At 37.9% G+C, this 13,194-nt stretch overlaps 2 protein-coding genes across 3 annotated transcripts; one reads left to right on the forward strand and one right to left on the reverse strand.

Moving 5' to 3' along the window:
* Positions 1 to 1,550: 1,550 nt before the first annotated feature.
* On the forward strand, positions 1,551 to 10,641 carry LOC149731929 (prestin-like). Of its 2 annotated transcripts, none has more exons than XM_089885454.1 (17): positions 1,551 to 1,713; positions 5,230 to 5,513; positions 5,626 to 5,822; positions 6,192 to 6,296; positions 6,356 to 6,520; positions 6,701 to 6,813; positions 6,936 to 7,058; positions 7,225 to 7,372; positions 7,601 to 7,714; positions 8,068 to 8,241; positions 8,812 to 8,988; positions 9,207 to 9,315; positions 9,417 to 9,495; positions 9,583 to 9,796; positions 9,981 to 10,035; positions 10,090 to 10,211; positions 10,339 to 10,641. In XM_089885454.1, the coding sequence occupies exons 1-17, from the start codon at positions 1,628 to 1,630 to the stop codon at positions 10,372 to 10,374; spliced, it is 2,301 nt and encodes a 766-aa protein (XP_089741580.1). In that variant the 5' UTR covers positions 1,551 to 1,627; the 3' UTR covers positions 10,375 to 10,641. The 2 variants fall into 2 exon arrangements, with proteins under 2 accessions (XP_089741580.1, XP_089741581.1); XM_089885455.1 differs by lacking the exon at positions 1,551 to 1,713 and adding an exon at positions 4,375 to 4,532.
* A 505-nt stretch (positions 10,642 to 11,146) lies between these two features.
* Positions 11,147 to 13,145, reverse strand: LOC149731930 (uncharacterized). The gene has a single exon (XM_089885473.1). The coding sequence runs from the start codon at positions 12,894 to 12,896 to the stop codon at positions 11,664 to 11,666; it is 1,233 nt and encodes a 410-aa protein (XP_089741599.1). The 5' UTR covers positions 12,897 to 13,145; the 3' UTR covers positions 11,147 to 11,663.
* Positions 13,146 to 13,194: the final 49 nt, after the last annotated feature.

The raw sequence follows: 13,194 nt of genomic DNA on the forward strand, positions 1-13,194 counted from the left end.
GATTCATTTCTCTGCTCATGTGTTTTTTATTTGATAAAACATCTGCAACAACAACAACATGTTATTAGGTTTAAATATATATACCAACATTTTATAATGGTGGGCAATATCTTATGTACGTTGATAACTAGGACCAACATTAAGACACCGTCGATAATTAATTTTAGCTCATCCTAAATGTCCTTTATAAAAACGTGACTATGTGTGTTTACAATGTGTATTCCCGTTTCCAACGCAGTTCAAATTTCTGACTCGTTGGTTTGGTTTGTAATCAAACGGCGTGCCAACCATTCACACATGGCGGGTAACATCCGCGGTTTAATGTGGCCGCGTTATCACAGGAAATTGGAAGCACTTGAGCGGCAGCGTGGGCATATGCTGTTCCACAAGGAGTAAAACTGCGTACAGTCAGTCAGTTGCGCAGGAGTTAAAATTTAAGCAAGCTTGTGATATCGTATACGTAGTGTTTCGAGGTTAACATAAACGTGAAAATTAGAAAGGCCAGCTACAGTAATGTAATAGGATCCGCCAAATTAAAACGTACAATAACAGTAAGTCTAGGATGGGTCGTTCGGATTTGTTTTCAGACGTAGAATTAAGCTTTTATAGGAAGTACTTACGCTAGGTATACGCTTGAATGGTAAATAAAAGGTGCCTTTATTCGGTTGAGCGTCAAGTAAGAATAATGTCATTTCTTTTTACATGCAAGTATTATTGACTTAATAGCTCGTATATTAGCTGACAGACAACAAATAATCCACCTGTAAACTACGTCACTTTGCAAAAAACACATCCGCATACCACACGTGCGTTGATGGACTGTTGTGCTGCACTTTAACCCAAGTAAAGTAGACGAAAGTTTTAACGTTCACATTAACAATAGCACTTGCTGAGCAATTAGTTGCTATCGAAAATCTTAGAAAACGTTTTGTGCGAGAAAGTACTGACAGTTTTAAATCCGTTCGTGCTGCTCGAAAGGTTATAACGGCTAATTCTGTTCACACGGTCCTGTAGCGTGTGGCAACCTCACAGAGTAGTTACTTGTGTTTGCATGCTGCTCTATAAAGTACAGAAAGACTGTGTAGACAGCTAATATTGTTTGCTCATTATTATACAGGGTAGTAACTAGTAGCGTGGGCAGGGGCGCATTATCGCTAGGTGGGAAAAGAGAGACGTCACGTAATGTCACCACGGTTTTTGAAACAAACTTAATGTGACCTCGCAATACTGCTTTGATTGCTACTAACTGGTCACTATAGCCAAGTCTACAACACAGAACATAAAATCACGAACATTAGGTAATTTTGCTGGTTGTCTACATTGGACTTCGAATCAAGCTACGTAGCCAGAGGTTAAGATTCACGTAAAGGAACATTTTCCTACACCACTCATATTCCCACACGTTTAGCTGTTCGTGGAAATTCAATAATTTGGTGACGACGCGGCAACACACTAAACCACGCTGTATGATTAACGACGCGATATGATTAACGCATTGCGGTTCCATAGTAAGCCATGCTTATACATGTTACAGTCAAGCGCTTAATTTTATTTTTACAACGCAGTTAGTATGTCATCGGCGTAGGTTGTGGGTGATTATTAACAGTTTAATTAAAGGACGTTGAAAATGGGAGAAAACGACTGCGAGGAGTTACTGTTGTCAACGGAAGAAAGTCAAACTACGGAAATTAGGCAAAAGTTGTTGCCAAAAAGGTGACATTTTGTACCTAATTATATTTTTGTGCATAATATTTCATATTTTTAAAAGTGTTTTTAGCAATTAAAAACGCCTTTTATAGCGTTATATAGATATAACACATAACGTTTGGTTGATACGCATGGCTCATATATGATGATAATTTTAGCGCCAAAAAGGCTGAATCATCGCGAAATTTTGTTCGCATATTTTAGTTCAAACGACCAATTTATAACACCGGCGGTAAAAAGTTATCATGTCGACCAATACTGGCCCAACATGATCGATTATGTCCAACCGCAATGTATGTACAAGGCCGGTGTAGCCTGGCACTGCAGATTTGTGTTATTTTAGTTCTTTTAAATCTTACCGCACCAATACGTTGTGTTACAATTTACATTCCATCGCGAAAATACATGTTTAATCAAACGGTGAGATGTCCGAAATATTAATATTTTTACAACACAGGGATTTAAATTATTATGAACTAGGCATGTATGTTTCCGCACAAGCGTTTAATTTGTCCAAGGCCTAAGATGGAAATTGGTTTGACAAGATACACATTATTAAACCGGTTGCGGTATAACATAAAAGTAGCGTGGTTTCAAATACACCACATGTCTCCGTGAATTTAAAATTAAGTTAATAAAAGTTATAGCGGGTTGGGGTAAGATGGGACAACTTAATTCTGTTTTCATCCCATTTAGTCGTAAACAAAGAACATTCAAAGATTTATAAAACAGTATCCCCACGACTTCTATATAATGTTGTAAATTGATTAAAACACGATCAGGATATTTGGGACCATAAATACTTTGAAATATAACAAAAAATTGAAGATTATAAAAACTGCTGAATCTGTTTGATATTGTTTGTTACTGCAACACGGTGTGATCGATCAACATTACGTGTTCTGCTGTGTTACTGCATACCACCGATCTAAACATGGTAGTGGTATAAGAGTGGGCATCATCCAATTTAAACCGCAAACTTTGATTTAAACAGATGATCGCCGGATTTACAATATACAAGTTCAAGCTGAATTAGTTATATAAAAATTCTATATTAAAACTTGGAATAAAAACTATAATGCAAGTCGCCAACGTCGTAAGCTGTATAACCGGTTAAACATTTTACGAACCGCAACTCGATTATGTATTTGATAGGCCATGTTCTGGAACCACTTTAGCGGGGTTTGTTCAAAACGTCACTGCGTTTATGATTTTCTCACTATTGTGACGCAACAGTCATGATACATCGCGCATTTATCTCGTTTTAAAATATGCACCGAGATTCTGTAAATTACAAGACGTAAAACACCTAATTTCAAAAGTGAAACGATGTAAAAGTGATGGTAATGAAACTGGTTTATCGACAAATAGGAAAATATCTTGTAGGCAAGCACATGTTGCATTTATCTTAAAAGTTATATAGTTATTATATTAGTTACTATGTGTGGAGTGAAACGTTCGTGCTTCATATATTGGTTTACACGCGTTCTAACAATACTAGCTTATGTTTATCGTCACTATATGACAAAATGGGAAACTGTTTTCGTTACTCGGACATTATTTGTCTTAGAAATTCTAGTCACTAGTCTTAAGTAATTTGTTATATTTAATTACGATTTACATTGGCTATAACACGCGCTTTAACAGAATTAGCTTGCAGATATATATACCCAAATTTAAATAGGGCGTATACAACGTGATTTTATTTTGTCCAATAATTTAAAATTGCGACACATTAAACTAAAATAGAATCATTAAACCAAGAACATCGTTGTTTATGTTCTTAATTTAGAGCTTCTTATCAAGACTTCGCCCGTTTGTCGTTCCAAAAACTTTCCTATTTAAAACGACCGTGACAACGAATACGCTAAGATTATAGCGATCCAAAAAGGGCCTGGCCCGCGGGTCCAGAAAACGTAACTACTTGATCCGAATGTTACACTTACATGACAACGTTTTTTAAAGTGAAAAATCGACAAATTAAACCACAAAGGCCGCACAAATATTGGTTCTACTTTTATGGGGAGGGGCATATACGCGTCATATAATGCGGATAACGGCCTTCCATTAAAATTTGCAGTTTTTATTACACGGTCAAATAGTGGGCGTTAGTGGTCGATTCATATGATGTTTGCGAACAAGTTACGGCCCATTGTTACCGATATTACTTGGGCGTTTGTGCTGATCGTCGTTACATGCACAAGGATTTTCCGTCCCTTATGGGTTATGGGTTAAATAGGGTTCACTTATAATGTGATCGCCATCTTTGAATCAGGGCAAAAGTGCAATTACAACATCCGTTACCAATCAAACAATTTGCTGATCCCCGTAATCTAAAATTGGATATCAGGAAACGCACAAATCGCTCCCAATGCCAACAGTTATTATTTTAGTAAATCGAGATTGCTTGAGCATTCACAACAAATACCAGCGCCAGCACCCTTAGTTGTTTCAGCAGTGGAAATTGTGCAACCTGTTTAGTGCTTTATTTTCCCTCAATATCCGGATCTTGCTTACATAAAGCTGTTGCCTAAACCATGTTGTTGTCTCTTTGTGTACTTGGTCTGATGTTTTCAAGGGTGTTTGGTTATCACTGTAGAATCAGCGAAAACGCTGCGGTTGCAAAGGGGGAGATGCGAGCGCTTGCCGTGAAGATCTTTTCCCTTTTTTATGCGGCGGCGTTTTTTCTTTACCCACCAGCTTGTATAAGAGCGGAGATCTATGATAGTTATTTACCGAACGTTATTTGACAGCAAAGTAAAGCCGGAAACTTAACAGCCACGATAAAGAATAATATTGTATGGTTAAGCTATGGAGTTAAACGAGTGAGTGTTTTAATAAGTGTTAAACTTAGATTTTCTATTTGAAACGAAGCGAACAAAAACCTCAAACAAACTAACGTTAATTAAATCTTCTTTGTTAAAAAATGAAATATTTTTATTTATAAAAATAATAGAAATGCAAAGATAATTATTGATGTTATTATTTAAAAAGTTAAAATTTTAAAACCTCTCTAATTTTTTTTGCAATTCGTTTTAACGCAAGTTCGATGCAATTAATAATTAGAGAATAAATGTAATGAATACAAAACCTGGCTGCAGACCTCGAACTTTTTAAGTTTTTGTTTAAATTTATCATAAAGTAACATTGGAAACAGCATAACATTTTTTACTCAACAAAATGGTTATAAAGAAAGCTGGCAAGGGATTCCTCGTTAGGTTATCTTATTCGTCGGCACACAGAGACAATTATACCCATCATCGTGATCTGGCACTTGGTCGCAATGACGAATAAAGAGTTAGAAAAATCGTGAGACGCATTAACGATAAATAAATAACTTGGTGTTGTAACATAAAATTTTCGCAAATAAATCTTGTCATGTTAATTCAACAATTACAAGATCATGAAAATTACCGGCGCCCTTGACATGTGGAACACGCTTTCTCTGCAACTAACATAAATGTAGAAAACAAGTCAACCCCCTAACCCCCTATATCACATTTCTATCTTTCACATTCCCAGACAGACCAACAATGACGTCACGTACCGCTACGTCATCGATCGAGCGGCACGTTCCGTACCAGATTTTGAGAAGGAATTTTCGGGCGTTGAGAAATTACCGCCGTCACCTAGCATGCGAGATCGGGCTCGAAAATGCGCCAAAGGTTGCAACAAAAACTGCTTTATGGATGTTCTGGTCGGGCTCTTCCCAATATTCACGTGGATGCGACATTATAAAGTTAGGAAATGGCTGGCCGGTGATTTGGTTTCGGGAATAACCGTGGGTGTTGTCCACATCCCACAAAGTAAGTGACAACTGAAACTCTAAGGAATATATTGGCCAACGAAATGTGTTTTCTTTGCAAAAACTTTAATTTCACTGATGTTTCTCCAAAGATCTTAATGGTTTTCTTTCAGGTATGGCATTTTCTTTGCTTGCCGGATTACCGCCGGTCTATGGTCTCTACACAAGTTTTTACACCGTCCTGCTGTACAGTTTCATGGGAACATCCCGCCATATATCAGTTGGTACATTTGCAGTTACCAGTCTCCTCACACAAAGTGTTGTAGTTCGGTTGGTCCCGGAACCGATTCCTATCATGAACGTCACTGCGGTGAGTCAGGGCTTACATTTTGAACTAACTAGTTTGATTTATTCCTCAAGTTCTAAGGTACTGCTGTGGGGTAAGATGTGATATCGTTAGGAATTGATTCCTATATTTCATATCGTATTTTTAACAGCCAACAGCGCTCCTTTAAAGTGGGATACGATTATACACTTATGTAAATATTATTTTTTATTACCAAATGGGACGAGAAAAAAATAATGTGTTCAATCTGATTACCCCTTAGTATGATAAGGTTATTTAAACTAATGGCGCATAGTCTGTATGGGGAAATCTTAGCCTTGTTTGCTTGTGTGCAATTATCGGATCTCTCACATGTTTATTAACTCGTACTAACAAGTTTGAAATTATACGCAGGGTGCAACGGTTGGAAACGAGACGTTTGCCAACGGAATTTCAGACATTGAGCTGAGAAAAGTCGGTGTTGCAGCCTCCGTCATGTTCCTTATGGGTGTTTTCCAAGTAAGAAATTTATTGAGATACAACCATAGTAAAGTGTTCTAGCCATCTCTTATATACAGCTAGTGTTTGGGATTTTTCGTTTGGGCTTCATAACCACGTATCTGTCGGAACCGCTTGTGCAAGCCTTTACCACGGGAGCAGCTTTGCAGGTGGTGACGTCACAAACCCCGTCCATTCTTGGAATTACCATCAAATCAACGACGGCAATTCCGGCTTTCTTCAGAGTAAGTTTATAAAAGCTGGTATATTTTGGTTACACATGTTTCGGGCCCTAATTTTTGTTACTATATGTACAATACAGCTTTTTATAAACAGCTTCCAAAATTCCTCTGTACGAATACTATTGTGGTCAGACTAGCAATATATTTTTGCTCGAGGGTTTTTTATGGAGGTATGTTTTTCAGAATTGGATCGAGATATTCCGGAACCTTCCAAACACGCATATTCCTACTCTCATCATTTCCATCATCTGCATTTTGTTGTTGGTTGCGGGTCGTGAGATCAACTTACGATTCAAGTAAGTGATTCCAACTCTGGATATTTTAAGTCAAGTTTGACGCACTGTATGGTCATTGTTCGCTGTTCGATTGTATGCGGTATAACGACAAGGCCTCTTCCATTTACTTTATTTGCATTTAGGGAAAAACTGAAGATTCCATTACCAACAGAGGTTATTATAGTTGTGATAGCAATTCTGGCGTCAACATTCGGAAAGTTTCAGGAGATATTTCAAATCAGAGTGGTCGGTCCTATCCCTACCGGGTGAGTTGAGTTCGGTGGTAACCTGCATTTGCATATTAGTCGACGCCTTGGCATTGTCATGTTTATAAGATGTTTATATAGATCGAAGGCGTGTTGTATATCGATGCTCGCCACCATTGTTGTGCTATCATTGGTGAATGGTAATGATGAGTATATATGTACACAGATTTCCGGCGCCTATGTTGCCCGACTTCAGTATCATGGGGAGCATCATCGGCGATGGATTTGCTCTTGCGGTCGTTGGTTTTGCTATAAGTGTCTCGCTGTCGAAGATGTACGCACAAAAGTACGGATACAGCATCGACTCCAATCAGGTGCGTTTTCAAGATCTACTGTTTTTGATTCGATCGGCAAAAATCCCTATAATGCCACAGCGCTACTCTTTCATGGCCTACCGAAAAATAACTTTTGAAAAATACATCGTTTTAATGACATCAAAGATACCACAAGATGCACATATTGAGATATCACAACCATTTCATCATCGGGCAAATCAAAGCACAAGTCTTTACTTGCGTGACCACAATTAAATTATTTTACAGGAGTTAATCGCATATGGTGTAAGCAATGCCATTCCCTCCTTTTTCCGATGTTTTCCAAACGCTGCAGCGCTTGCACGATGCGTTATACAAGAAAATACAGGCGGAAACACACAGGTACAAGTACACCCATGGTATATTCACGACGCCATGTTAAACCTAATCTTATTTTCGTCGTGTTAACCGATCACGCGTAGAATGAATGAGGTTGCGGTGAAAACAGTTGGTCGTTCCACCGCCATGCATTTCTAGGAATACACGCGGTGACTTGCTTTGCTTAACACAGCAAGTACTCTGCACATATATATGCAGACAATGTCGTTACAAATATTGCATATCTTGTATAGTCTTCTAACAATGCCTGGGACCAAACAGTGAAAGCGGTCTTTAAAAGAACACATTCATACTAAAACTACAAATAAGCTCAACTTAATATGCAAATAGTTAAGTAAAATATTTTTATTTTCCAGTTGGTCGGTTTGATATCCGTAGTTATAGTGTTGGTGACGATCCTCGTGTTGGGCCCCGTATTTCAACCCCTACCAAGGTCTGTTCTGGGATGTATCATCGTTGTTGGTCTGGTCGGAATACTTAAACAGTTGTCTTTACTCAAACCGACGTTTAAAATGTCACGAATCGACTGCGTAAGTATTTCTTAATCTGAATCGGTTCTGGAAAACTTCGAAAGTATGGCAAAAATTCTGCCACAAAAGTTATAGACGTTTATTTACAATAAGGTTTTTACAAAACGGACGCATGCGAACATTTTATCAAACACTTAAATGAATTTTAACAACTTATAGGGTGGCAGTAAGTTGGGACACATTTTTATTTTAATTTCACTTTCAATTTGATATTAAACAAAAAAAATTAGAAGAATTATAAAACCGTATCCTTAGGACTTATAGACCGTTCTTTATTGTGGAACGTTTTATATCTTGTATTGCCAATCGGCCCGTGCACGCGATATCACAACCAAGGGGAAACTGAATGTCACTTAACAGAACCATGCGATCGACTCTTAAAACACAACGGTTCACGCAAAACATAAAGATCATGAAAATATAAAACAGTAAGGTAACTTACGAACACATCATTACAACAAATTATTACAATTGTTTAAAACACGATCAGGATATTTGGATATTACGTGCTAAAGGTGTCCCATCTTCCCCCACCCTACTATATTAACAACAAACATGTTTTTGTTTCAGTTGGTTTGGGTTGTGACGTTGTTCTCTGTTCTTCTCCTGGGCGTAGATTTAGGATTGCTGGCGGGAGTTGTATTTTCTATGCTTACAATAATTCTACGAACTCAGCGGCCACGGTGTGAGGTATTGGGCAATATAGCTGGAACGGATGTTTACCGCAGTTGTCATGGTTACGCTTCGGTAAGACTTGATTTTCAACTTACGCGGTCATGTCTGGCCGGCATGGATAATTTATCACGCATGCTTATGTATAATGATTTATGATAGATAGGATTTACATGGGCGCGGTTTTATCTTAGTTTAAAATTAGCCAAGTTTACAAATCTCATACATCACTTCGACAAGTTATGTGTCAACGATACAAGACCGATAATTTCAACACTTGTTATACTGAACAGGCGCAACCGCACAACGGGATCTTGATATTTAAGTTCCACTCCATCCTCTATTACGCAAACAAGGATTACTTCAAACAGAAACTCTTCTTTGCTACCGGTTTTGATCCAGGTGATTTTAAGATAATAACTTCATTTTTTTTCTTAAATTATTTTGAGAAATGCCTACCTTTAGTCAGCCATATATTTCAATGACATGACATATCTTTCCAGAGGTAATCATTCACCAACGGAAAAAGGAAGCAGACGCCGCCGAGTCGCAGAACGAAAGTTCAAACTGCTGTCGATCCGTGTGAGTATTCCAACAGACATTATGTTTCCCCGAAACGAATTGTAAATACTTTACTTTTGTTATGGCTCGTGATATGCCGTGTTTCAGGCCATGGAAAAAGAAGACCGATATATCGAGTATAAAGGTTGATGTGGATTTAAGCTCTCCGGCGACCTCTGGCGGTTCTCCAAGTTTCCTTCAGCAGTCGCATCCCACTTGTACTGACGACGTTGCTACTCGGACCGAATTATTTCACACATTGATCATAGATTGTTCGAGCTTTTCGTTTATAGACCTCGTCGGTATAAAAACTTTGAACGCAGTAAGTGAGTTAGGCTTACGACTACACAACTAACCACCCGTAAAGATACGTGCGCGGTAACACGTAAGCAGGCACGAGGTGTATGAAACAGAACACATGTGGCATACCGACTGTGGTTGCCCCGCCATGCGTGAATAAATAAGTTCCATCCATCCATTTAATTTAACCTTGCTTTTATTTCCAGCTATGCAAAAACTATCGAGAGATCGGCGTGGACATGCTTCTTGTGAATGTATCAAGTAAGCATCATAATAACTGTTTAAAGACAAACATTTAACGTATTTATTCCCCAGACGACGTTAAAAAATCGCTGATCGCTGGTTCGTATTTTGAAACGGCCGGTGAGAACTGTGAATTTCCAACAATCCACGATGCTGTGCTGCACGCCAAGTACAAGCAACTGTGTATAAGTCAGGTAATTAAACAAGACCGTCGTCACGTAGCGTTAATAGTTTCACACAGCGGCACCATTGGACAATATAAACCAAACAAACGTGTTTTACCACAATAATTCCTCTAATATCAAAGAATTATAATTACAGAGTAAAGAAGAAACTTCATTCGACAGCAATCAGTGATCGAGTGTTGGGTCTGCGAACCCTTCTGTGTCGGATTACAAATAGTTTTATACGATTTCACTCTACGTTCCCAGATCAAGTGGTCACAACCACTCTACATGTATCATATGCATTAGACATTAGGTTTCTTATATCTTAAGTTAAACTCGTCAGCTGCCACGTACTTCACTACCGCTTGTTAGTTTATACAAACTCTTAGTGCTTTGCTTTTTATATGCAGATATTGAACAAATAAAATAGGAAAATAAAAAACTTACTTTATTTGGACTCGGGCCTGGTTATCCAGCCGCGTATTGATATCGTTAAGTATTTCTTGTGTTGACGGGAAGCAACCTAATACACGGGGAAATTTAGACCATTTAACGTTAGGTGGAACATGCGCGTTTTTACACCGCCATTTATTTACGTCTTTTGTGTTAACATTTGTGTTAATATCTTGCTACGATATTTTCACATTATGAATGGAATGTATAGCACTATCTGGGGTAAGATGGAATACCGTTAGAACCTAAATCCCATGCTTCCTGATCCTGTTTTGAACGATTACCAAAGCTCCTTTAGATTTGTGAGAATAAAAGTTATATATTTTTGTACATATTCTTTGTTTACTATTCCATGGGCTGAGAAAAGAGAATAAAACCATGTTCCATCTTACCCCGCACTACTATGTTGATACTCACCATGGAGAAAAAGTCAGGACTTTCTGTTCCTACAGATTCCAATTACATATTGTATTTGTTTAAAACAATATTAACATCAGAAAATAAAACACCTAAAGAAAATGAATGTTTTGAATCTGCTGTTTTGTAATGAAAAGGAGATAATATGACAAAGGAACTTTATAAAAATCAATGTATTTTTTGTTATGTAAAGTTCTTGTTGTCGCATACATTGAAAATTTGACATGATTTTAAATGTACAGCAACAGCATTCGTATCAACACATTCAAACAACAGTTTCAATGCTTATGAATCATTTGTTTCATTAAATTTGCTTACGGCGAAGCAACTATAATACACATAGGTGTAATTCAGTAATTTCATAAACCTTAAATGAATTATTAAGTCAAGTGAGTGAATAGGTTTAAGTGTAAAGCAATTTATCAACATATATCACATCATTGCAAACTAAACTACCACCCATGTTGAATCTGTAGCCAATGTATAGCTGACCACATACAAGAAGTTTGTCAGTAACAAAACTGAAATGCAAAATTTAAAAAAAGGAACTTTGTCGGCAACAATATATAAAAGAAATGCTGTAGAAGCTATTTGTTGTAAAAAGGTAATCTACCAATTGTCATGAACTGGCGCAAATCTTCCGGTAAATATTTTACAAGTTCCTTGATGTGGATCATCTGGTGTTGCCCAGAAGAAAGCTTCCCTGCTCCCACTATCGCGAATCATTCGACACAGATCGAAGAAACCTTTTTCTTCCGGGTAGTGCCATGATTGTATAGATTGATCATCGTTTGTATAAAGTATGAAAGTAATTTCATCTTCAGGTGGAGCGAGGGCTTTATAGACAAAATATTTTCCGGCCATATCTTGTAGTTTGGTCTGCAGACATGCCCACGCATCCTTCATTGTTAAAGGCGGCTTCAACGGAAGATACTTCCTATCGATCTTCTTTGTTACTTTCATTCCAGCTTTTTCACGCATAGCATGGCCAACTACTATGTAACCAGGGCAGTTTTTCCAGTGTTTTTGTGCCCAATGTTTTTCTTGATGCTCTCTGGAGCAATAAAAAGTCACATAACATCTTCCGCAGCGTTTTAAGTTGACACTTCCTAAATTGGTGGCCGAACACAATGCACATTTGGCATACGCCAATTCTTCTTTTCGATCAATTTTTCGACTTAATCTTTCAAGCAATCGTCTCATGCTTTCTGTTTGTGCAAAGTTGATTGGCGCACTTCTTCTGTTGGGTACAGGAAGCTTTAGATTAGCACCGTACTTCACTAAGATCTTCAGGTAATCTTCATTACTCATAATAAGAGCCAACTGGGCAACGTACCAACTTTTACCTTCGTCAGTTTTTGCCAACATGTTTGGATCAGCACCATTGTCTAAAAGCATTCGGATGATTTTAAGTGGAGAACAAGAACCGATAGCCATGAACAGAGTATTATAATCATAATTATTCACAGCGTTCACATCCGCTCCTCTTTCAATCAGTAGTTTACAAATTTCCATGTCCTGCACGTTTACGGAGACTGCAGTGTGTAGTGCAGTCATACCCAACACATTCTTTTTGTTGACAAAATCGACATCTTCACCTTGGTTTTCGAATCCATAGTCAATGAGCTCAACTTTCCGCTCATAAGAAAACGGTGGATGCTGTAATGCAACTGCAACAACAACAGCATGCAGTGGGCAAGTTTCTGGTCTTATTTTCCTTATGGCGTCCGGACTTAATGATAACGGATTCAATTCCCCATATATAAACGCGATGCTTTCGGGTTTACTGTCGCGACTTCGGCCAGTAAGTAGTTGTATTGAAGCCGATTGTCTTTTCTTCATGATATTGTTCTTTTATTTCAAACAAACAACAGATAATATTTTTTACTTGTCCTACTTTTTCACGCCTAAGTTGGTTCTATTTACTAAGGTGCCTTGAAAGGGAAATCCCCGAAGTGGTGTCGCTAGAGCAAGAAGAAAACTGGTTACATATTTGGGGTTCAATTTCATTGGGAATGATTATATTAATTATGCGCGGTTAGTCCATTAGTTCAATGTAAGGTACAATCTCGCTTAAACATTGTATTGTCTGTAAAAATTGGAATTAAACGCTCGTTTCCACTTTTCTATTTAGCTTGGG

Source organism: Ciona robusta, chromosome 9, assembly GCF_009617815.1.
Source record: "Ciona robusta chromosome 9, ASM961781v2".
NCBI classification, from domain to species: domain Eukaryota; kingdom Metazoa; phylum Chordata; class Ascidiacea; order Phlebobranchia; family Cionidae; genus Ciona; species Ciona robusta.